This window comes from Danio aesculapii, chromosome 10, assembly GCF_903798145.1.
Source record: "Danio aesculapii chromosome 10, fDanAes4.1, whole genome shotgun sequence".
Classification (NCBI taxonomy): domain Eukaryota; kingdom Metazoa; phylum Chordata; class Actinopteri; order Cypriniformes; family Danionidae; genus Danio; species Danio aesculapii.
The window spans coordinates 39,417,152-39,443,303 of record NC_079444.1 but is presented as its reverse complement, the minus strand read 5'-3'; the positions used below and the strand labels follow the sequence as shown (position 1 = coordinate 39,443,303).

Below are 26,152 nucleotides of genomic sequence, written 5' to 3'. Positions count from 1 at the left end.
CTATCTATCTATCTATCTATCTATCTATCTATCTATCTATCTATCTATCCATCCATCCATCCATCCATCCGTCCATCCGTCCATCCATCCATCCATCCGTCCGTCCATCCATCCGTCTATCTATCCATCCGTCCATCCGTCTATCTATCTATCCGTCCATCCGTCCGTCCGTCCGTCCGTCCGTCCGTCCGTCCGTCCGTCCGTCCGTCCGTCCTTCCATCCATCTATCTACTTATCTATCTCTCTCTCTATCGTTTTATTTGAGCATATAGCCAGTGTTCATATCCATTTATCTGTACATCAATTTATTCATCCATCTACCCACCCACACACTTATCTACCTATCTACCTATCTATTTACCTATCTATCTACCTATCTACCTACCTATCTATCTACCTACCTATCTATCTATCTATCTACCTATCTATCTATCTATCTATCTATCTATCTATCTATCTATCTATCTATCTATCTATCTATCTATCTATCTATCTATCTATCTATCTATCTATCTATCTATCTATCTATCTATCTACCTATCTATAGATCTGCCCTTCTGTTAATCTACCCATTTATCCATCCATTCATCCATCCACCTAACTATCTGTTTGTCCATCCATTCATTCATTCATCCATGCATTCATTTATCCATCCATCCATCCATTCATCCATCCATTCAACTATATGTCTGTCTATCTATTCATTTATCCATCCATCCATCTGAATGTCTCCTCTTCTGTTAATCTACTCATCCATTTATCCATCCGTCATCCATTCATCCATCCATCCATTTATTCAACAATGTTGCATTAAATTAAAGATAAAGTATGATAAATTTCTAAAAGAATCATTTGACACCAATGATCATTATAAAAATTATATTTGAAACAAGAATAAACAATGCTTTTATATATATTTAATTGTAGAACTGTATTTTTGCATTAACGTTTCACAACAATGTTTTTTGTTGTTACAGTATGTGTGATCATATTAGTAAAGTATATTTTCTTAAAAAAAAAAACTGTAATGTGTTTGAGACTGTTGATGATTGAATGCAAAAAACACTTTTTAAAAATTAAACCACACGTGGCCCTCAGGGTAAAAAATAGACGCCACAAAAGTGTCAAATATGCCTTCTTCAATAAATGATTAATGGCGCCTTTGTAGTTAGAAAAAAAATTGGGAACAGCAAAATTGCTACACGATGCTTAACCGAAGACAGATGTCTCATTTTTAGTTAATCTGCTCATATCAGCAAACAGATCAGAGCCCGGAGCACGTTTAAATCCGAACATGATCTTGTAAACAGTTATCACGGCGTTCCTCCCAAACCCCCGGTGATCCTTTATATTAAAGACTGTTTGGCTGTCCTGTGCTATCTGGTAATAAGCCCGTATTAGGAATCGATAGTGTCATTACAGCCTTCAGGTTTCCTGCCACAGATCTTCTTTTGCCTTTTTATTTAAGAGCTGTTTTCATTAGGGATTATCGAGGCATACAGGCGCCTCAATAAAGCTCTGATGAATTCCCCAATATGCTTGACTGGACGGCTTCAGACAATGGCTGTCAATTAGAAGAAACAATGCGAAATGACCCTATTAAAGGTAATGAATCCCACCGAAATGGATTCGGCTTCATGTCGGATCAATAGCAGCTGCGATAGAGAGCCGGGACATGGATTTATCACACTGTGGGCATCTCACTGACACTCCAATGGATGGAGGCATGCTTGAAAAGTTGGCAGATCAAAGCTTGGAGCGAGCGAACGTGAAAGCCGAAAGGGGTAGATGTACACGGACGGGCATCCTAATCAAGTGTTATGTTGGCTTCGGTTCTGTCTGACATCAGATCTGGAGCTTTGGAGGATGCTGAGGAGATATAGATATCTTTTTTTTTCGTATTGATCGCAGGATGTGTCATTTCATCAGTGAGAACACGATAGTGATAAAACATGAGACAAACGCGATAACGACTTGTAAAAATCCACAAACTGCCATAGATGATCTGCTGTGAACACGCTGATGACGCTCTGGTCTAGAAGTAAAAACGAAATCAAAAACGATTATACTGTATAACCCAAAAAATCTTGGATGAATGAATCGTAGAGTATAAAACTATGCTGTACAGGACTTTTTATTTTCTTTTTTTGACAAAAATAACAGGAATTATCACATTATAAATACTAATAATACTAATAACAATAATAATAAATAATAATAATAATAATAATAATAATAATAAAAATAACACTACTAATAATAGAAATAATAGTAGTAGTGATAATAATAATTTTTATAATAAAAATAATAAAAATAATAGACACAACAACAACAACAACAACAACAACAACAACAATAACAACAATAATAAATAATAATAATAATAATAGAAATAACAATATTAATAATAATAATAATAATAATAATAATAATAATAATAATAATAATAATAATAATAATAATAATACTAATAATAATATTTTTATTATTATTATTATTATTATTATTATTATTATTATTGTAAATAAGAATAATTAAAAAAAGAATAATAATAATAATAATAATAATAGAAATAACAACAATAATAACATCAATAATAATAATAATAATAATAATAATAATAATAATAATAATAATAATAATAATAATAAATAATAATAATAATAATAGAAATAACAACAACAATAATAATAATAATAATAATAATAATAATAATAATAATAATAATAATAATAATAAAGAATAATAATAATAATAATAATAATAATAATAATAATAATAATAATAATAATAATAATAATAATTATTATTATTATTATTATTATTATTATATTATTATAAATAATAATAATAATAATAATAATAATAATAATAATAATAATAATAATAATAATAATAATAATAATATTAATAATAATAATAATTATTATTATTATTATATTATTATTATAAATAATAATAATAATAATAATAATAATAATAATAATAATAATTTAATAATTATTTATTAAAGATCAAAACAAATAACTTCTAAAAAATAAATTATTATAAAAACTATTCATGAGTCAATTTTATTATAAAAATGAAAACAAAATATATGACATGCTTACGTTTCATAAATTCAGTTGCTTAGATATAATTGTAGATCATTAAAAAAAAAAGTAAATTAAGGATTTTTACTGCTGCTCTGCTGACACACAGGCATTTGTAGCTCCACCCACTTTTGAAAAAAGCAAAACAATTTTTTAACAACTTGAATTTAAAGCGATAGTCACCAAAACCACGCATTTTAGATCAAAACTTATAAGGGGGGGGGGGGGCAGCTTCAAAGAGTTATAAAACATTATTTGTGGGTTATTTTGAGATGAAACTTGACTTACAAACTCTAGGCACAGCAGAGATTTATTTTATATTTTGTAAAAAAAGGCATAATAGGTAGCTCTGCATTTTATTTTATTGTATAGCATATGTATTCATTTTATACACCTAGTCAACGACAAGATGTCCTTTTTCAGTATACAGCATGCCTAAAAATAAACTGAAAAACCTGACTTTATAAACAAAGAAAACAGAAAAGTTGGTCTAAAATTAAACCAATAGGTGAATTAAATTAGCTAAATTGGCCGTAGTGTATGTGTGTGTGTGTGTGTGTGAATACAACAGTGAATGGGTGTTTCCCAGTACTGGGTTACAGCTGGAAGGGCATCCACTGTGTAAAACATATGCTGGAATAGTTGGAAGTTCATTCTGTTGCTGCGACCCCTGATAATCAGGAGTTAATGAATACAGTCCAGAAAAATGCAACACAGGGTCCAATGGAATCTAAGGCTGTATCTTAATTCCAACAATGCAGAGAATGGACTTGCGTTATCGTGGAGAGCGAACTTGCCAGGTTACCTCGAAAGAATGAACTCGTGAGACTGCGAGAATAGAGAGAGTCCTGTGAGAAATGAGATGCTGCGTTCTTCCTGATGGTCACATGACCTTCATGCATTTTTAACAGAAAATTATTGAAATATTACAGCATTCATACAACGATTTAGAGATTTCTCCTCTTTTCAATATATATAACATGAATAAAACCCTTACAATTATACTTTGCACAATGCAAATAAAACTGATTTTAATATGAATATCAGCAAATCAACTTCCTTAATGGGTTTATGCCTTGATTAGGATTTTGATGTAAATGTTTACTTTCACCATCTCAATTAGGGGAACTCCTAAGATAAATAAGTTTTATCTCTGATCTTTAATAATTCACCTATATAAAATGCTGCACTTCCCATCTCCTTTATTCAGCCGCAATGACTTCTGGGACTTCTAGAGCGAGTGCTGAAGTGTGCATCGATACGTGGTCTATATCAATAACACATCAGGGCTCTTCACACATCCTCCTTTCCTTGAGTTTTGGAACTGAACTTTGACTCTTAATGATGACATTAAACGAGAACATGAGGATGCAAGATCACTGAAGAACGCATATTGAGAAACAGTCTAAGAGTCAGGCATGTTAAGAAAACATTGTGTTTTTTACATGTAGTTTTTTATATTCTTTAAACAAAACTTAGGATTTCAGACAGAGTTTAAATCCCATCTGGCTTTTACGCCTCAACAACATATACTGTAATGTTAGAATAAAACATTAGAGTAGGCAGAGAGTATGTTTGGATGTTTGTTTTTTGCTTGTTCGAACACATTCGACCACATGAGCATTTACACTATGAAAGCAATACAATCTAATGCATTTTTAACAACCTCTGGATGTAGTCAAAAGTGGTCAAGCTCAAAATATCAGAGCCTGTTTACACGTTTAGCATCATGACAGGATTGACAAAAACACAAACAACGGTACAGCACAACATAAAGCCTAACAAATGGAGGAAGATTCCAATGATATTTACAGTTAATGTCTGAATTATTAGCCCTACTGTGAATTTAGTATTTTTATATATTTCCCAAATGATGTGTAACAGAGCAAGGAATTTTTCACAGTATTTCCTATAATATATTTTCTTCTGGAAAAAAAACGTATTTGTTTTATTTAGGTTAGAATGAAAGCAGTTTTTTTTTTATCCATTTAAAGGTCAATATTATTAGCCCCCTAAAGCAATATTTGTTTTTCAATTGTTTACAGAACAAACCATTGTTACTATGACTTGCCTAATTACCCAAACTCGCCTAGTAAACCTAATTAAGCCCCAATCCCAATTTTACCCCTTAGCCCTTATCCCCTCTTTTTGCGTGTTCACGTGAAGGGGTAAGGGTGTCCCAATTCTCTTTAGCTTGAAGGCGTAGGGCTAGGGGGAAGGGCTGGATAGCCACACTTGAAACAAAGATTTCATTACACCTTCCAAAACGACAGCATGCCTGCTTAAGTAACTAAGGGGATGCACAAATTTGTGTTTTTTTGTCATTATTATGCATTTTTACAACAAACAAGCACATATTTTAATACCCAGTAAACAATTTTGTGTTTAATAGACATCTACTGTAATAGACATCTAAACGTAGACAGCTTGGCTAAAACAAGGCAAAACTAGGGATGTCAGTGAAAATCTAATAGACATCTAAGAACAGACTAAAACAAATAGACAGATAAGACAGACTTTATATATAGTCATTCGTTTCTGTTTATTGGATGAGTGTGGCCTATTCTTAGACGTCTATTAAAGTTTCACAGCCCAAATTAAGCCTTGTTTTAGCCAAGACAACTATGTTTAGACGTCTATTAGACATCTATTAGGCATCTTTTAAAAACAAAAATGCTTGCTGGGTACATTCATAACGGCGTTCGTGTTTTACTGTCATGCTTAAAAAAAGAAAAAAAAAGAACAATAAAAATAAATAATTAAATACATTTGGCTATCTATAATCCATAATAATAACTCTTGTATAGCACTTCCACAACATACTTTCACATCTGTCACTCGATGACACTCAAAACCCTGTCTGAAAAGTCTAGTGGTTGGGAATGACCTTGTTGGGCATGTAAATATAGAGTAATTAGTTATGGTTACTAGTTACTTCTCACAAATAGTAACTGAGTTACATAATTATAAAAGTAACTAATTACCTGGGAAAGTAACTATTACGTTACTTTTAAAAAAAATCTAATAATGATAACAAGTTGTTATCATTATTATTAGTACTGTCCTGACTTGTCCTGTTATCTCCTCATTATCATTATTACAAGTATTTCTACCATTGTCATTATTCAGGTTGCTGTAGTTGTAGTAATAGTCATAGTATCAGTAGTAGTAGTGGTTGAAGTTGTAGTTTGGGTTTTTGAAGTAGTAGTTGAAGTAGTATCTGTAGTAGGAGATGTCGTTGGTATAGTGGTATCAGAAGTAGTGGATGTGTAGTAGTAGTAGTAGTGGTTGTCTGTGTAGTAGTATCAGAAGTAGTAGACGTTGTTGATGTAGATGTTGTAGTAGCAGTCATTCCTGTAGTAGTATCAGTAGTAGATGTAGTAGTAGTATCAGTGGTAGTAGTCATTGTAATAGGTTCAGTAGTAGTACACATTGTAGTAGTAGTAGTGGTTGTGGCTGTAGTAGCAGTAGTAATAGTTGTAGCATTAGAAACTCTCTGTAGTAGTAGTTGGTGTAGTACTTGGGATTTATTTTTATTATTATTATTTTTATTATTGTAGTGGTTGTTGTTAATGATTATTACTGTTGTCCTTTCTTGCTTGTTTACTGTCATTATTACTATCATTATATTACTAGCATTGTTGTCACTCCTTATATATGTTACTTGCTTCATTTAGTGACTGTCATTGTTCCTTTTGTATGTACTCTGACCTGTTTACCAAGTTACCTTTACATGCGCACGCACACACGCACGCACGCACGCACACGCACGCACGCACGCACGCACGCACGCACGCACGCACACACGCACACACACACACGCAGCTGCTAGTACTTGGTTGTATTGTTGTTGTTTTGTGAATTTTTGTTATTGTTTAATTTTCTTTGTATTTGTATTATCTCAAATTGTTTACCTTTTGTATATTCTAATAAAAAAAAAATCTAATTTGCCAAATGACTATAAAGTAATTATAAAACAATGTACACGAATCTACACTATTTTCATGTTGTTGTGGGACAATGTGAGAGACAACAGCAGCATGCCCTCAACTATTCACCTTATTCTCCATGTACGAGCGGGCGCAGCCATTTGAATCTTTTTGGCTCAAGACTTCCGGTCTCATTCACTTCGATTCTTTTTTTCAGATGTCAAAAACAGCTCGTTACGCTGCTTGATGTTGCAAACTGCTAGATGTTGCAAAATTCGTTACTGAAAAAAGTATCACCGTTAGTTACACTGTTTATTTCTAACCTCGTTATTTCAATCACTGATAATGTTAAAGTTGTTTTTTTGTGTTTAGATGAATATGGTCATGGTGTAAATGCAGTCCAGTTACAAGCTTATTGTCACATTATATCAGAGTGATAACATGATATCGTTGCCTTCAGTGATTTCCTGAAGATGAACACCAAAAAAAAAAAACACAGCTGGAAAAACTGCAGTCGCCATCATCAATCTCATATGAAGTAAGAGCTCACGATGACATATCATGATGTGTGCGGGTGTTGTAGTGCTCTCCTATTCCTTAGGGTTATATCTGAAGCCCTTCCCCCTCACACTTTGCTTCAAGGGCCAAGAGGAAGGAGTAGGGGTAAAGAAATTGAATTAGGATTGGGAATAGTAGTATCTTGAAGAATATCTAGTGAAATATGATGTACTGTCATCATGGAAAAGATAAAAGAAATCAGTGATTAGAAATAAGTTATTAAAACTAGTATGACTATTTAGAAATGGGTTAAAATAATTCTTCTTTCTGTTAAACAGAAAATATACAGCGGGGCTTATAAATCTGACTAATTCTGAAATCTCATATTTCTTCCCCATAAAGGATCTCTGGCATTTAAAAAGTTTGAGAGCGCTTACGGTTAAATTTGAGTTACACTTAGTCAAGTGACTTTTTTTTTTGTATGTGCTTTGAAGCGAGACTTTTGTCCAGTGCCACTGCTGCTCGAAGTATCACGCCTCTGTACTCGATTATACCATGGTACAATGATATCCAGGAGTCCCCGGACACTTCTAAACGCTCGCAGAAAGACAGACGCAGTGGAAAGGAAAGAAAAACCCTGAGAGGCTCAATTAAAGAGCTCCGTCCATGACTAAACGCTGCCTGGGGCCGTGGCTAAAAATGACTAACTTTAGAAAGCGGCGTCCGAAATGGAAATCTTTTCTTGGTGAAGTATATAGCATAAAAAAATCACGAGAAGACTAAATGAGGCCGCAGCTAAAGGCTCAATCTTCTGCTATTAATTGCTCGCTTCTTGAAGTGCGTACGTGAACGCAATCAGCAACTATTGTTGGCGATAATGACCCCTTGATCCGGCAATTATGTGTAACGCTAGCTAAACGGGATCTGATCGCTGTGCTTTGAGCTAGATATGAGAATAAATCATTGAATTATGCTTCGTTACACAATAAATATTTCAAAGAGCTAATAAGTTCAACTTGAAGCGAGCTGGAGCAAATTTAGGAGCGACATTCGGCAAATTGAAGCTTAAGGGACGAATGTGCGCTGAATCTGAATGAAGTCTGAGTTTGTTTTGCTTTTTTTTTTGTCTATAATCTGCAAGTAAAACAGTCAGTGAGAGGGAAAAAAGCCAGGTCAGTGATTAAATCTGATTTGTTTTGTGATGTTTCAAACAAGCCGAGGTGATTTTGCAAACATAAACCTAGAGGTTATCTACACATACAGTGTTGGGTGACATTAGTTGTAATTAGATTACTTTTACACAGCAAAAGTAAAGTAAGGGATTACTTTTCATTTTCAGGCAACTTATATACACTTATAATCTACTAGTTTAAATACTGCTCATTTATTTTATTTTACCATTATTTAACCAGGAAGTACCAACCAGACACAAAACATTATAAGACGTTAACATTAGTTTAGATTTAGGTCAGGTGACTAAAACTAAATGTCTAGCCACCATCTAAGGACAGCATTATTTTGACGTCCAATAACGACGTCAAATGATGTTGATATTTGGTTGATTTTAGGTTGTGTTGGTGACCAAAATCCAATGTCGATCCAACATCTAAAGACAACGTTATTTTGACGTCATATAACAACGTCAAATGATGTTGATATTTGGTTGATTTTAGGTTGTGTTGGTGACCAAAATCCAACGGAGGCAACATCTAAAGACAACGTTATTTTGACGTCCAATAACAACGTGAAATGATGTTGATATTTGGTTGATTTTAGGTTGTGTTGGTGACCAAAATCCAATGTAGAGTCAACATCTAAAGATAACGTTATTTTGACGTCCAATAACAACGTCAAATAATGTTGATATTTGGTTGATTTTAGGTTGTGTTGGTGACCAAAATCCAATGTCGAGCCAACATCTAAAGACAACGTTATTTTGATGTCCAATAACAACGTCAAATGATGTTGATATGTGGTTGATTTAGGTTGTGTTGATGACCGAAACTAAATGTCGAGTCAACATCTAAAGACAACGTTATTTTGACGTCCAATAACAATGTCAAATGATGTTGATATTTGGTTGATTCTAGGTTGTGTTGGTGACCGAAACTAAATGTCGAGTCAACATCTAAAGACAACGTTATTTTGACGTTTAATAACAATGTCAAATGATGTTGATATTTGGTTGATTTTAGGTTGTGTTGGTGACCAAAATCCAATGTCGAGCCAACATCTTAAACCAACATCAAATATACGTCAAATACTAGCATTTATTCGTGGCATGGCAACCTAAATCAAACGTCTGATAGACGTCATAGTGGTAACGTCCACACAACGTCAAGCTGTAATATCATTAAACATAGGTATTTGGTTGATTTTAGGTTGGACATTGACGTTGGTCTGATGTTGGGGTCTGAATCTCAACCCGATTTTCATTTCCAAAACAAAATGCTAATTCATGTTGATGTCCTGTGCCTGCTGGGTATCGCATTGAAACGTTTTGTGCTTTTTATCATTCTTAAAGTGTTACATTTTTTAATAAATCTAGATTTAAATAATTCTAAGTGTTCTATGCGCCATCGAGATTTATATGTACAGTGGTCCCTTGTTAATCATCGGAGTTACATTCTAAAAAAAACCCGCAATAGGCAAAATCCGCGAAGTAGTATGCTTTATTTTTCACAATTATTATAGATGTTATAAGGCTGTAAAGCCCCTCACTACACACTTTATACATTTTCTCAGACAAGCATTAACATTTTTACACTTTTATCTCGTTTAAACAATCTCAAAGTTTCATAGAAAAATAAGTTCAGTATTATAAAATGAAAACAAAAATCAAACACAATCGATCATCTATTCCGTAATGGCGCCCTACAGCCGCGTAACTTCTGCCTTCCTTTAGCATGTCCAGAAGTAAAAAATTTTGTATGATGGTTAGCATCTTCCTCTGCCTTTTAGGTGCTACCACAGGTGCCTTTGTGGGGAGAAAACTTGCAAACATACAATCCAGCACTTCAGAGTCACACTGCGAGCGATCGAAGATTCATGTAAATTTGGCAAGCTGAATGCATTCTGTACTGTACAGGAGACATGGCATGGAGGAGATTGATTGACAGTGGTCTACAGCCAGTCAGGACGCAGAACACATAGCACTGTAGAAAAAAAACATGCCAAATTGCACGAAAAAATCCACGAAAAGTGTAAAGTGAACCACGTTATAGTGAGGGATCATTGCAATTTCATAACTTATTGAATAACTGAGTTACTTTTCAGCCATAGTAATTAAAATGTAATATAAATACAATTTTAATGATGTAATTTGTAATTAGTAATTAAATACTTTTTTGAAGTAACTTACCCAACACTGCGCACACACTTTCAGAACATTTCACTCCGTTCTTACAAATTAATTTGTAAATCTCGTCATGTGAATGTAAAACAGCTGCACTCGCGGCGCGTCTCTCTGGGGTTTCTGCGGATGATGAAGCGTTTGCCTTAATTAATGATAGAAATGCAATTAATTCTCGATTGTTGCTTTGCTTTGCTCAGTCTGACAGCGCTTTTGACAGGCACTTTCTGAGACAAACAGGAAAACCTTCACAACAGTCAGGAAAAGTTAGCAAGGGGAAAGAATCCGCAAGGCTGCCGGGTAAGAAAATGTCAGGGGAAGCATTCGCGGGCTGACAGAATGGGCTCCTGTCCTTCTATTACAGTGCTTTACTGGTAAAAAGACCAGACAAAGAAATGTCTGAAGTATTCTGTAATGATAGGAACAGATCTGACAGAGACACACGGCAGCTTTTAAGCAAACATCTTGACTTTGCTTTCAGTCTGACAGTATCTAACACTGTAAAGCAGAGCAGAGCAAATGTTTTATCAACATCAAATGATGGAATCATGTTGTAAAATAACTTAAAGGGAACCTATCATGAAAAAAAAAAATCACTTTTATAAGAGGTTTAAGCACAGTTGTGTGGCAACAGTGTGTGAATATAACCAGCCTTTAATGGTAAACATTAATTAATAATATTTTTTAATAATTGCACTTGATATAAACAGTCTGCAAAAACACTTTGATTTGTATGTGTCATCAGAGAGGGAAAGTCCCGCCCCTTAATGGAAATCACTCCCTCATTAGCATAGACTAGGGTTGTCGCGATGCCATTAATTCACGTTACGATACTTTACCAGCTGAAGTATCGTGATACCAAGTAGTATTGTGATCCTGTAATTCATAACTCAAATCTACGAAATAAAGGAAATTGTCAGAAATTCTATATTTTATGTTATAATAGTCCTACTTGAATTGAATTCATAATTCCCTTATTATTGAATAAGTATTTGCGTATCAATTCACCTAAAATGCATTAGTTATTTTTGTTTATTTTGTAGATAACTTACCAACAAAAATACATTAAAATGAAGATTCATATTATACCAAACAAAATTCCCTTTTACCCAAAGAAAGTTAAGCAAAAACAATGAAAAACAAAATCATGTCAGCAAAAACACACAAAAACAGTTCAAAGGAAAAGCGCTCCTGTCCGTTTTTCCCGGCGTTCTTTTATAAGACCGATACGTTGCCTAATGATGATCGACTGGCCTCCCGACCAATCGGCTGTCATGAGGGTGGACCTAAAGGATATGACAGGCTGGGAGAAAGCGCGAGAGAGAGAGAGAGAGAGAGAGAGAGAATAACGGGAGGCAAACATCCTACAAATATATAATATATGGCAACCGTAACAAAAAGTGAAACCAGAATAATGCCAAAAATTCCAAAAGACCATTTTTTTCCAATAAAATTAAGCTATATAAATTGGTAAAACATTGTTTCAAAGTTTCCTGTTGCCCTTTTGGGTTTTTCATAAGTTTTAATAGGTAAGAATCCAAAGTAACTCAATATTTCTCTTTGTGAGTCGTTCTTTTTAAGAGATTGTTGCGGTTGTTGTAGCTACTAAACCATATTGACAGGAATCATATATAACAGAACTGAACTGATTCAGATGTGCGTTCGAACTAAAGCATCAGAAAACGTGCAATAGTTTACCATAAAAGGCGTGAATTCTGCACAGTTTTGCAACCTTAAAGGGCTCCACAGACTATTCAAATAAAAAGGTCTATTGTTGCACAAACGTATGAGCATTTTAGTGACTTTTCCACATGCAACATTATTGATTGTAGATAGACCGTAATGATGATCCTACCTTTTACAAAGTACATTAGCACCACCTGTATTTTGGAGCCATAGTATTGCGATACTACCATAGTACCGGTAAACTGTACAACCCTAGCATAGACAGCCCTGAATAAGACGTTTTCACTTATACAGAGTTTTAGGATGCAAAAATAAACACCGAAATGTCCATAGACTGCCTTCTTCTGAGCCACTTCTTTAGACACTTTCAGCTGTTGACAGAGACAGCTGTTGACAGAGTCCTGTTTTGTAGCTACTGAGGCATAGGCATTTGTAGCTCCACCCTCTTTTAAAAAGAGCACAATCTCATTTCAATTTAAAGCGGCAGTCAGCAAAACAGCTCATTTTGAATCTAAACCTATAAGGGTCAGTTTCAAAGAGTTATAAAACTTTATTTGAGGGGTATTTTAAGCTGAAACTTCACATACACACTCTAGAAACATCAGAGAGTTATTTCACATCTTGTAAAAAGGAGCATAATAGGTCTCCTTTAAAACTGTGTATGGGGGATTTTATAGCTTATGTACTCATTTTATGATCAATGACAAAACGTCCTGTTTCAGTATTCGCCTCAAAATAAACCGACAAATGTGATTTTATATACACAGAAAACAGAAAAGTCGATCTTAAATGAAACCAATAATGAAAATGATATAGTAAATAAGTCAATAAATAAGTGTTGCTCAGCAAATTCATGTGTAACTTTGTTCATTCAAAAAGAAGTCATTTATCAGAGATACAAATCTGGAACATGTTATTTAAAGCTGTTTTGTTGGATAGGTTATTGATGTTGGAGATCTTTGCCCATTGCAATATTTCAGCATCATCCTTTTAGCAATTCTAATGATTTGAGAGCGTACCGTGGCACACCACCAGATTTCACATGATTATCAGCTCATTATTTTATGATTTGATATTGGAAGCCAACACAATCCCTCTGACCTGCTGACTAACACCGTGGCAACAAGTTGACAATGCTCAGAGCCAGATATAATAACTGCATAACCAAAGGGAAAGGGTGACTAACTATTACTGTGCTGCAGTAGTCAAATGACTCAAAAGAATACAAGCAAAGATCTAGAGTTTTAAAAGTGAATTAGAATGACTCTAAAGCGTACTGAGAAAAAACGAAAAGCAAATCTTTTAACTTTTCCTTTAACTAATATTAATTGTGCATATAAAAGCTTGAGGTCAGCAAAACAATTAAGTAATTATAGCTTTTTTTCAAAATTCATACATTAAATGTTTACAAAATGACAGTAAACATATTTATAATATTAATACAAGACTTCTATTTTAAATGATTACTGGTAAAGTTTCTTTTATGTATATGATAACATTAGAAGTATTAAGAGCACAACTGTCATCAACATTGGAGCGTACTCACACTATGTTATCCGAACCATGTCCATTTACCGGTTGGTTTGACTAGTGTGAGTGCTCTGAATCAGGCCCAGGGACGATTCAGTTGGCCTGCCCTGGCCTGGTTGGAAGAGGTGTGCCAAAGCACAGTTCAGTTGGGCTTTGGCACGATACGCTTGTAGTGTGAATGAATGCATGTTCACCCTTTGGGTGCTCCGGTTTCCTCCACAAGTCCAAAGACATGCGCTTTAGGCGAATTGGTTAAGCTAAAGTGTCTGTGGTGTATGTGTGTGAATGGTAGTGCATGGATGTTTCCCAGTAATGGGTTGCAGCTGGAAGGGCATCGGCTGTGTAAATCATATGCTGGATAAGTTGGCGGTTCATTCCGCTGTGGCAACCCCTGATTAATAAAAGGACTATGCCAAAAAGAAAATTAATTAATTACTTTTTACAGAACTTGTGTTCTGAATATGAACAAAGGTCTCTATTAATTTGTTACTTGTTAGCCAGCACCCCACTCATGGGCATTTATACCTACCTAAATTAAAATAGTAATTTATATCATTGGAAAGAAGATACTTTGAGCATTACCATGGTTCATCTAGAACAAAGATGCCCAAACTAGGGCCCGCGAGCCAAAGTTGGCCCATGGTAACTTTTGATTTGGCCTTTCCATCTGAGAAGAGAGGGAGAATGATGGGGATGGTTTCGAGACAGTCAATTCAAGGTTAATATAACCCTTTGTTTGTTTGTTTGTTGTTTTATTGTTAAAAGCGAACTGAAAATAAATGTTTCAATTAAATGGTGTAAATTAATCAGATTCTGTTTAAATGTACATGCTGTCACCCGATAATGCAGAGACTTTGGTCAAATCATGTCAAAGGCAGATTCTACTCGACTAGTGTATTCAGCACTGAACTCCAGTGTTATGCATGTGATTGTTTATTGCAATAAGTTATCATTTAAAAAGTTATACTGAATTATTTAATACGATTTAAAGTAAAGTGTTCTATTTATTTTGAAATATTATGAAAAAAATTAGGAAATTACACATAGAAACTTGTGATATAGTTTGCAAGGCAAGGTGAGCACATTTCATACATAGTGGCAATTCAAAGTGCTTTACATAAACAGGAATAAAAGAGATAAGTATAAGTTAAAACAGGTCATAAAAGAATGAAAAAGAAAAGAAAGACAATAGTGTGATCTGTCGGACATAGCACAGTGCTCATTCATTAAAGGCACGGCTAAACAGATGTGTTTTCAGTCTTGATTTGAATGTATCTAATGTTGGAGCACATCTGATCATTTCTGGAAGCTGATTCCAGCAACGAGGGGTGCAGGAGCTGAAAGTTGATTCACCCTGCTTTGACTGAACCCTGTGGGATCTGTAAGGATTTCTGTAATTTATTGAGGTCCTAGGCCATTTAGTGATTTATAGACAAGTAGTAATACTTTAAAATCTATTCTGAATGTAACTGAGAGCCAGTGTAAAGACCTGAGGACAGGTGTGATGTGTTATGATTTTCTGCTTCTGGTCAGAATGCTGGCAGCAGCGTTCTGGATGAGCTGCAACTGTCTGACTGTCTTTTTGGGAAGGCCTGTGAGGAGGCCGTTACAGTAATCCACCCTGCTGCTGATAAAAGCATGGACAAGTTTCTCTAAGTCCTCACTGGAAACAAAGCATCTACTTCTTGCAATGTTTTTGAGAAAAAATAGTCCAGTAGAGTACAGATACAGCCTTTTAGTACTTAAGTACAGCAGTGAAGTAGTTCTACTTCGTTAATATACATCTCTTACCAGACAGATCTCGATTGACACCCAGAGCGAGTCCATCTTTGACCCACAGCACCATGCCATGATACCCGGTGATGGTGCACGGCAGAGTCACCGGCTGCCCGGCGACGATCACCAGATCATGGGGCTGCTGGATAAACATAACACAGCCTCCTGAAACACACAGCACAGAGAGAGAAAGCATGAGCGAGGGAGGTCACAATTATAAATCATCAAATACAATTTGTCAGAGCTCGCTGCCCCTGCCAGAGGATTCACACACACACTCACTCACTCACTTCCAAAAAAAAAAAGCCCTTTTACTTGAGGATCATTATTATGGCTCTAGTAAATCTGCTCCTACCCCTAAAACTCACTTTGAAGAATAAATCTATAAATTCCAAACTTTATGTCACCGGGATGCTTAATAAAGTGCACCGACGCACAGAAGTACGAGCCGCAAGTTAAGAAAGCCGAACATGACACTGCTGAGATCCACAAGACTGCAGCATCTGCGCCATAAATCAGCAGCCGGAGCTCCTCCAACTCGCCCCAAACTCAGCTTAGCAGGCAAAATAAGTTCCCGTTCGCCGCTGACAGGCTCTGGATCGGCCCGCTCGCAGACGCCTGTTCACCTTGAAGTCTAATAGAAAGAGCTGCAAATGAAAAAGTGCCCTGAAGGTAAGCAGTCTTCAGGAGAACGTGTTAGCTTTCTCATTAAATCGCAGAGTGAGACAGACCGAGTTATTTTCTGCCGTTCGGGGAGGCGGATGAGAGCGTCAAATAGAAAGCGAATATGTATTTCTGTGACAATATATATTCTAAGAGAAATAAACATCAAGGTTTTTCAACACTCACCTTTTATTTGTGTGTGTGTGTGTATGGGGGGGTGGGGGGTCTTTTAATGTGGAAACAGTTGACACATCAGAGAAACGGAGGAGCCTTGCACATCTCCCGAGACCACTTTGGTCAATTTTTTTTGTCTTAAATTCAATAAGTTTAGCTCTGCGTGGTGGTCTTTTATAAATGTAGTGTCTTGGGCTTTCTCTGGATGTTTGCGTTTACCAAGCATACTGTTCTGTATTCATGCTGCTGTCTAATTCTGCTGTTTAAAGTTAACAGTGATTCTTACACTTCATCTAAGGTGTGTTAAAAAACAAACAGACACACACTTGGCTTTAAACACTGCTTTGGTTCGTCAATTCATGTTGGAGACACTGAAGGCTGTTTATTGCATTATCCACATGAGCTTGGCTCTGTTTTAATGCAAGAGACCTCAAGAGTTCGAAGTTATGTGTCATAATAAAAAATAAAATAAAATAATGGTATAAAATAAAACAAAATAAAATAATGGTATAAAATAAAATAAAATAAAATAATGGTATACAATAAATTTAAATAAAATATATAGCTAAAATAAAATAAATTACTTGTATCAAATAAAATAAAATATGAAGTTAAAATAAAATAAAATAAGAACTTAAAACAAAATAAAATACTGGTCTAAAATAAAATAAAATACAATACAATAAAATATGAAGTTAAAATAAAATAAAATAAAATACTGGTCTAAAATAAAATAAAATAAAATAAAATAAAATAAAATAAAATAAAATATGAAGTTCGTTTTAATGCAGGAGATCTCAGGAGTTCGCAGATATGTGTCATTTAAATACCACCGTAATTTTGACCCTAGTTCCTTGGGAGATATAGAAACAGATAGAGCTGAAATGATGAAATGATTTGTCATGCATTTACTGAAGTGTGGATTTATGGAGATGCACTACCATTCAAATGTTTATGGATATACAGTTTTTAATGTTTTGAAAGGAAGGATGCATTAAAAAAGATTAAAAGTGACAGTAAAATATTTATATTTAACAGTTTTCCCTTTCTAACGAACGATGTTTTTGTGTTGTTCGTTATATAAATTGTGAGCATAAGATATTTTTCTTATTATTTCAAAATAATTTTAAATAAATTAAAAATAAAATAAAATGGTAATATAAAGTTAAATAAAATAAAATACTGGCCTAAAATAAAATAAAATAAAATAAAATAAAATATGAAGTTAAAAAAATTAAATACTGGTCTAAAATAAAAAAAAATAAATTTAAAATAAAATAAAATTAAACAAAATAAAATAAAATGCAAAGAAAATGAATAAAAAAAATTAAATCCTGGTCTAAAATAAAATAAAATAAAATAAAATAAAATAAAATAAAATAAAATAAAATAAAATAAAATAAAATAAAATAAAATAAAATAAAATAAAATAAAATAAAAAAGTTAACAGAGTTAAATAAAATAAAATACTGGTCTAAAATAAAATAAAATAAATAAAATAAAATACTGGTCTAAAATAAAATAAAATAAAATACTGGTCTAAAATAAAATAAAATAAAATAAAATAAAATAAAATAAAATAAAATAAAATAAAATAAAATAAAATAAAATAAAAAAGTTAACAGAGTTAAATAAAATAAAATACTGGTCTAAAATAAAATAAAATAAAATAAAGCAAAACAAAACAAAATAAAATAAAATAAAATAAAATAAAATAAAAAAGTTAACAGAGTTAAATAAAATAAAATACTAGTCTAAAATATAAAAAAAAAAAAAAAATAAATAAATAAATAAAAAATGTATAAATAAATAAAATAAAATAAAAAATGAATTAAAACAAAATGTTAATATATATTTAAATAAAACAAAATACTGGTTTAAAACAAAATAAAATAAAAATGTTAATATAAAGTTAAATAAAATAAAATACTTGTCAAAAACAAAATTAAATTTAATTAAATTAAAACGTGAATATAAAGTAAAATATGATAAAATACTGGTCTAAAGTAAAATAAAATAAATTGTTAATTTAAAGTTAAATTAAATAAAATAATAGTCTAAAGAATTGTTCACTTACACTATAAATGAAGCCAAACTTTTGACAGACTTGCTTTCCCATTGAACACACTTGAAAACATTATCCACACTTGAAAACAGAGAGACATGTCATCAATCTTTTGCTTCAGTCACAGCTGTCAAAACTCAGACATAGTGCATGACAACGGATCAAGTTAATAAAAAGTTTGAAAGAGACTTGAAAGCTCACATTGATTTTTTATAGAGACTATTTTGGAGCTCTAACACATCTGTCTACATTCACTTTCATTGTATTAAAACACACTGTAAAAAACAAACCATAGCTTAAAATGATGGCAAACAAAGGATGGTAAATAATGACAGTATTTTTATTAACCAGTATTTCAAAAGAACGATGCACTGGGAGTGAAAAAAAAACAACACAGCTCATGATCCCCAGTGTTTCTGAGTGATTTTTGCAGTCGCCCTGACATTTCAAACACTTATGAAACTGACAGTGCACTATGATGAAATGTCACAGACAGCCCTCCAGCGACCACGCAAGTAATAAAATATTCAGTTTACAAAAAACAGCAAACTTCATTAAAAGTCAACATTATTAAAAATATCATGCATCTGCAATAACCTCCGAAAAGGCTGCGTTTAGAAGATACTTTAATAATAACAACTGTTAATTAACAGGTTGTGTATTTTGTGATGAAGTTATTTTTTCTTTTATTTCGTTTATTTGCAGAGATGAATTACACTGTGGGACGTTACGATGAACTTCTGAAGTTTAAAATTCAACTCTGCAGTTTAATAAAGTGATCTTTATTAACAAATTAGTAGTTTAAAACGATATATTGTATTAGAAATGATAAATATTTAATTAAAGGGGGCCTATTATGCCCCTTTTTACAAGAGGTAAAATAAATCTCTGATGTCCCCAGAGTGTGTTTGTGAAGTTTCAGCTTGATATACATCATAGATAATGTTTTATAACTCTTTGAAACTACTCATCATAGTCTTTGATCCAAATTGTCATTTTGGTGACTGTCGCTTTAAATTCAAATGAGATAGTGCTCTTTTCAGAAAAGGGCGGAGCTACAAATGCCTGTGTGTCAGCATAGTGGCAGATTCAAAAACAAGATTAACGTCCTAGGCAAATAAGGGAGAGACGAATTAAGAGAATAAGAGAATTGTACGAATGAAATCACACAAATGCCACTAAATCAAAAAGTTACGAATTGGCGTGAGATCGCTTTTGAGTATTTTACATGTCTCGCGTCTTCTTTCAAGCTGATTAAGCTATTTGATGCACTCGATCTTAACCACTCTTACTGGGAGAACTGCGATAAAACAAAATGCTATTGGTTGTTTTTTTACAAAGGGGAGGAGCTAGTTTATATCCCACCCTGTCTTCATGTTTCAGTTGTGATTGTCAAATTTCATATAAGAAATGCACATTTCAATTACCTATAAGGTAAGTCACAAGACCTATAAAAATCGATTCATAAATACAGTTGAAGTCAAAATTATTAGCCCCCCTTTGAATTATTTTTTCATTTTTAAATATTTCCCAAATGGTGTTTAACAGAGCAAGTAAATTTTCACAGTATGTCTGATAATATTTTTTCTTCTGGAGAAAGTCTCATTTGTTTTATTTCGGCTAGAATAAAAGATTTTTTAAATTTTTTAAGAACCATTTTGAGGTCAAAATTATTAGCCCCCTTAAGCTATATTTTTTTCGATAGTCTACAGAACAAACCATCATTATACAATAACTTGCCTAATTACCCTAATCTGCCTAGTTAACCTAATTAAACTAGTTAAGCCGTTTCTTGAAAAATATCTAGTCAAATATTATTTACTGTCATCATGGCAAAGATTAAATAAATCAGTTATTAGAAATGAGTTATTAAAACTATTAAGTTTAGAAATGTGTTGAAAAGATCTCTTGGTTAAACATAAATTGGGGAGAAAATAAACGGGGCTAATAGTTCAGGGGGCAAATAATTATCGCTTCAACAGTATATCAAAATGCTAATTAAAAAAGTAAATCTGAACAGACTGAATATTGTTTCTAAGTCTCGCAGATCATTTTCACAGCTCTAACAGACGCGACACAATAAATACACCTTGGCCGTCTCCATCCGCAGCATCTTTTGTTTACGAGACTCAGCAGTTGTGTTTCATGAAAGCCGACCAATATCCACAGCAGGGGCTCAGGGAACCATGGACACCTCTAATGAGAGCCACAAATAGATAAATAAATCCAATCATTACATTCAGAGGGTTGGCGCATCCCCTCGCAGTGGGCTAAAGCACCCCAAGTCAAATCTAGACAAATGAATTTTGTTATTGGATTCCTGCGGTTCCATTTCCTGGACACAGATTTAAATATCACTCCCAAAAGACGTCAATTCTGAGTGCAACAAAGGGAGAGGAAAAACAGCGTGCGAGCAGAGCATTGAACGCTCTCAGAGAAAAAGAAAGCGAGAATGAGAGCAAGATGACAGGGAAGTTATTTACAAGATCAACATGCACGATCGATTGGTTTTATTGTATTACTGCCCTTTTGAAATCTAGCGCAAAAGTCACCTGAAAAACCCCTCTGTGTTTATCTGGCAAGAACTCAAACTTGGAGTGATTCTGCAACGTGTATCGCGAGGTGAGATCTTAGGAGTTTTGCATGAAATTGATTTCCCAGGGTATCATTTCTTGAAGTGTGAATTGCCCGCTCTGTTGAAGTGAAATAGCTTCTAGTTCCCAAAGAGTGCAGCACATGATGAGCTAAAACACTTTATAAAATGTAGTAAGGAATACACATGAAACAAATATATATGCATAGCAACACTGCGGAAAAATGATGTCTTGTTTCCAAATCTCTACATCCAGAAGCATTTTGAAGACAAGTAAAAAAAAAAACTTGTCTTGTTTTCAGAAATAGAGAGTCAAACTTAGGTGCATTTTTGCTAAAAACAAGCTAAATAATCTGCCAATATCCTAATTATAACAACTGACTTTGAAATACGTTTATTTTGCCTAAAGTAAATATTATGGTAGATTATTTTGATTGTTTTCAAGAAAAAACTCACTTAATTTTGACATTATTTCTGAAAACAAGACCTTATTTTTTTGATTGCGTAGAAAATGCTTCTTGGTTTAAAAAATGTTTGTATATTTGGACTAGAAACAAGACAAAAATTACTGATATATTCAACCCTGGCTCATTTTTATTACATACCCCTGTATACATTTCTGGAGAGTGCCAAATATGACCCAGGAGCTACATTTTTTTGCAGTTTTTGTTTTTGTGAATACGCCAGTGGCTGCTGTGTACCCTTTTGCAGATGTCAAATTTCTCTCGCGAGGGCCATTCGCACTTGCTGTTCTCACATAAATCCACCAGAGGCTGCTGTCGACTGACTGACCGACCAACTGATCGATACTCCCACCCACCCCCTTCACTAAACCCAACTGTTAGTGTTTTAAAAAGCACCGATTGACCAGCGCCCACCCACTTCTCTAAACCCAACCGACAGTGTTTTTAAAAGCAATCCAGAAAAAAACCCTCGTTACAGCCTGATTTTTACCACGTTTTCAGATTTTACCACATTTTCTCTGTGTTATTTACTTGTTTATTTTATTTGTTGGTTTTTGTTTTACCTGGAACCGTTCTTAGCCAGTCTAGAACTCCTTTGTCGCAATCATTTCCGCTCTGCACCTCAAATCCTCCTATGTACCTGTCAAGCCACTGGACAAACTGGTAACAGCAGGAAAGCCATCCACATGGAGGTATGCAGTCAGCTGGTAACCGCGAAAAGAAACTGCGTCATACTGCCCCATAGTGTTTGTTTTAAAGACAAAATGCAGCCATACATACTTCTGGCTACATAATTCGCAATCTTCAGAAATGTATACGGGAGTACGTTTTCAAAATGAGCCCATGTTGGATAAATTGTGCTCAATAAGAGCAGGGATATTTATCATGTTCATAATATATCAAATAATATACATTTTATACACAAAAACTAAAATTTTTCAATGGTTCTTTGGAGTGGTTGAACTATTGAATTCACCATTCAATAGATAAAAAAACCGCAACATTTAAATGCAGTGTATTTCCTGAAGATGATGTGGTTAGCAAACCTTTTGGCCCCAAAGACCCTCCATAATGAAAAACTTTAGGGCCCCACATGAAAATTTCTGACCTGAGAGAAACATAATTGTGCCATTGTAGCCAAAGTCCCATTCATAGCAAAACACGTGAGAGCAGATAAACTAATTCCTCTTACTGTTTTTGACAAATGTGTTCTAAAGCACATTTAATGATAATATAAGTATAGCACTTAAAGTGTTTCCACTATGATGATGAGCAACTAAACAAGCACTTTTAGTCCCATTAAGCACTGTTTTTGATTACATTATGATATAAATAATATTATTACAAAAACACAATGTAAAATTTAAAGATTTAGGAACATTTTTGATGGTCTCAAAATGAACAATGTTTATTTAGCTAGCTCACGTTGTTATTCTTAAGGTGAATCATTAATCCATGCAAGTTAATCCACTGAAAAAATAGCTTGCGTTGGTAATCTTCAATCAAAGCCTGACCATTTTTTATACGTTTGGATGGGCAGTTCTTCAGTTGACGTCAATCTGAGTAAAAATCTCAGCAACTTCCAGTTCACGCTGAATTTAAAGTAATAATAAAAACTTTAGTATAGTTAGAAAATGTTTGTATTTATAAAAAAAATATGTTAAGGGCTCCACAAAAAAAAAAAAAAAAAAAATTCAATGATTGCCAAAATGTTACTACATGTTGTTAGTGTTTCCTGGATGTTGCAAACATAGTGGTTATCATGGTGTAGTTATAGATGCTGGGGCACACTGGATGACTGATAGGGCATTGCTATGTTATTGTCAGTGTGTTCTAAGTGGTTGCTAATGTATTCTAGCTGGTTACTAGGCTGAGGGTGTAGCTATATGGTTTTGGGGGCTTGCTGAGTGATTGATGGGGTATTGCTGTTATTGCCAGTGTATTCTGAATTGTTGCTGATGTATACTAGGTGGTTACTCGAGTGAGGGTGTAGCTGTATGGTTGTTGAGGTATGCTGAGTGACTGATGGGGTATTACTATGGTCTTACCAGTGTATTACAAGTGGTTGCCAATGTATTCTAGGTGGTTACTAGGGTAAGGGTGTAGCTATATGGTTGTTGGGGTATGGGGGTGACCGATAGGGTATTACTATGTTATTGTCAGTGTGTTCTGAGTAGTTGCTAATGTATTCTAGGTGGTTACTAAGGTGAGGGTGTAGCTATATGGTTTATGGGGTATGCTGAGTGACTGATGAGGTGTTTACATGTTATTGCCAGTGTGTTCTGAGTGGTTGCTAATGAAATCTAGCTGGTTACTAGGGTGAGAGTGTAGCTATAAGGTTGTTGGGCTGTGCTGAGTGACTCTTTGCTATTTTATTGCCAGCATATTCTGAATTGTTGCTAATGTATTCTAGGTGGTTACTCGAGTGAGAGTGTAGCAATATGGTTGTTGGGGTATGCTGAGTGACTGATGGGGTATTGCTATGGTCTTATCAGTGCATTACAAGTGGTTGCCAAAGTATTCTAGGTGGTTACTAGGGTAAGGGTGTAGCTATATGGTTGTTGTGGTTTGCTGAGTGACTGAAATGGGCTTGCCATGTTGTTGACAGTGTGTTCTGAGTGGTTGCTAATGTAGCTTAGATGGTTACTAGGGTGAGGGTATACCTATATGGTTGTTGGGGTATAGTGGTGACCGATAGGGTATTACTATGTTATTGTCAGTGTGTTCTGAGTAGTTGCTAATGTATTCTAGATGGTTACTATGATGAGGGTGTAGCTATATGGTTGATGGGGTATGCTGAGTGACTGATGTTGTATTTACATGTTATTGCCAGTGTGTTCTGAGTGATTGCTAATGAATTCTAGCTGGTTACTAAGATGAGAGTGTAGCTATAAGGCTGTTGGGGTATGCTGAGTGACTCATGGGGTATTGCTTTGTTGTTGCCAGTGTATTCTGAGTGGTTGCTGACGCATTCTAGGTGGTTACTAGGGTGAGGGTGTAGCTATATGGTTGTTGGGGTATACTGAATGACTGATCAGGTATTTATATATTATTGCCAGTGTGTTCTGAGTGGTCGCTAATGTATTCTAGTTGGTTACTATGGTCAGGGTGTAGCGTTATGGTTGTTGGGGTATGGGGGTGACCGATAGGGTATTGCAATGTCATTGCCAGTGTATTAGAAGTGGTTGCTAATGTATTCCAGCTGGTTACTAGGGAGAGGATGTAGATATATGGTTGTTGGGCTATGCTAAGTGACTGATGGGATATTTATATGTTACTGCCAGTGTATTCTAATATATTTTAGGTGGTTACTTGGGTTAGGGTGTGGCTATGTGGTTGTTAGGGTACTCTGTGTGGCTGCTAGGCTGTTCTAGATGCAGACTACATATAAGTGTTGGTGAACTGTGCAGAATAAGATGAGATATTTATTATGAAAGTAAACAGGGTCAGTTTTGATTGCCACTTGCCTTTTATGTTGGCCCTGAACGATTCGGATCTGCGAACTAATTTGGACTTTATGAGGTGGATTTAGGCGCTGTCTGAATTTCTTACCTGTGGCTGAGCAGAAGCAGCTTTATTTAACTGTGGCGGTGCAAGCTAAAGGGTCAGCTGAGAGGAGCAAAACGCCTGCAGTAAACAGTGTCAGCAATTTATGCCTGAGTGCTGCTGATGCTACAGCTCATTAAAAAAACGGCCCTCTAGCATCCTTACCACCTCCAGAGAGAAAGACAGAGACAGAGAGAGGGAGAGAGAGAAAGAGAGAGATTGGAAGAAATGGAAGAGCCTTTTGTGCGAGAGGCAATCAGCTCTGTTGTCTTGTTGTCAAAGGACTACTTTACCGCTGCGCTTCAGAGGTGTTTAGAAATTGCGTGTCATGAGCCTCCAACGCTACGATGAAATTGGTCAAAAGCTGAAGGAAACAAGATTACTTTATTGTTATTCTTCCAACATTCCCATGCCTTACATCAATGTGAGATGAGCGAAGCGAGCAGCAAACCTGAGCTACAGAAACAGCTGGCAGACTCATCTAGCAAGCAACCGAATTATTATAAATGATTAAAATGACTCATGTTTGAGGATTACTTGTATGCATGCATGTATGTATGTTAGTATGTCTGCATGTATGTATGTGTGTTTATGTATGTCTGTCTGTATGTACTTACGTATTTATTTTATTTATGCCTCTTATGATTAGAAAGTAGGCATTTTAAATAATATTACAAGTCAAAATAACGGTAAAGTAGCATTTTCTCCATCACTGCTCCAATCTTCATTCTTTAGAAATAATTCCATTGTGCTTATTTATGACTTATGTCCCTGTGATACACCC

At 34.5% G+C, this 26,152-nt stretch overlaps 1 protein-coding gene across 1 annotated transcript in view; it reads right to left on the bottom strand.

Annotated features, from left to right (window-relative positions):
- The window catches only part of kirrel3a (kirre like nephrin family adhesion molecule 3a), a 366,127-nt gene that overhangs the window by 144,629 nt on the left and 195,346 nt on the right, over positions 1-26,152 (bottom strand). Inside the window, exon 2 of the mRNA XM_056467134.1 lies at positions 15,879-16,028. Coding sequence (XP_056323109.1) covers positions 15,879-16,028 — 150 coding nt within the window. The remainder of the gene's footprint in view (positions 1-15,878; positions 16,029-26,152) is intronic.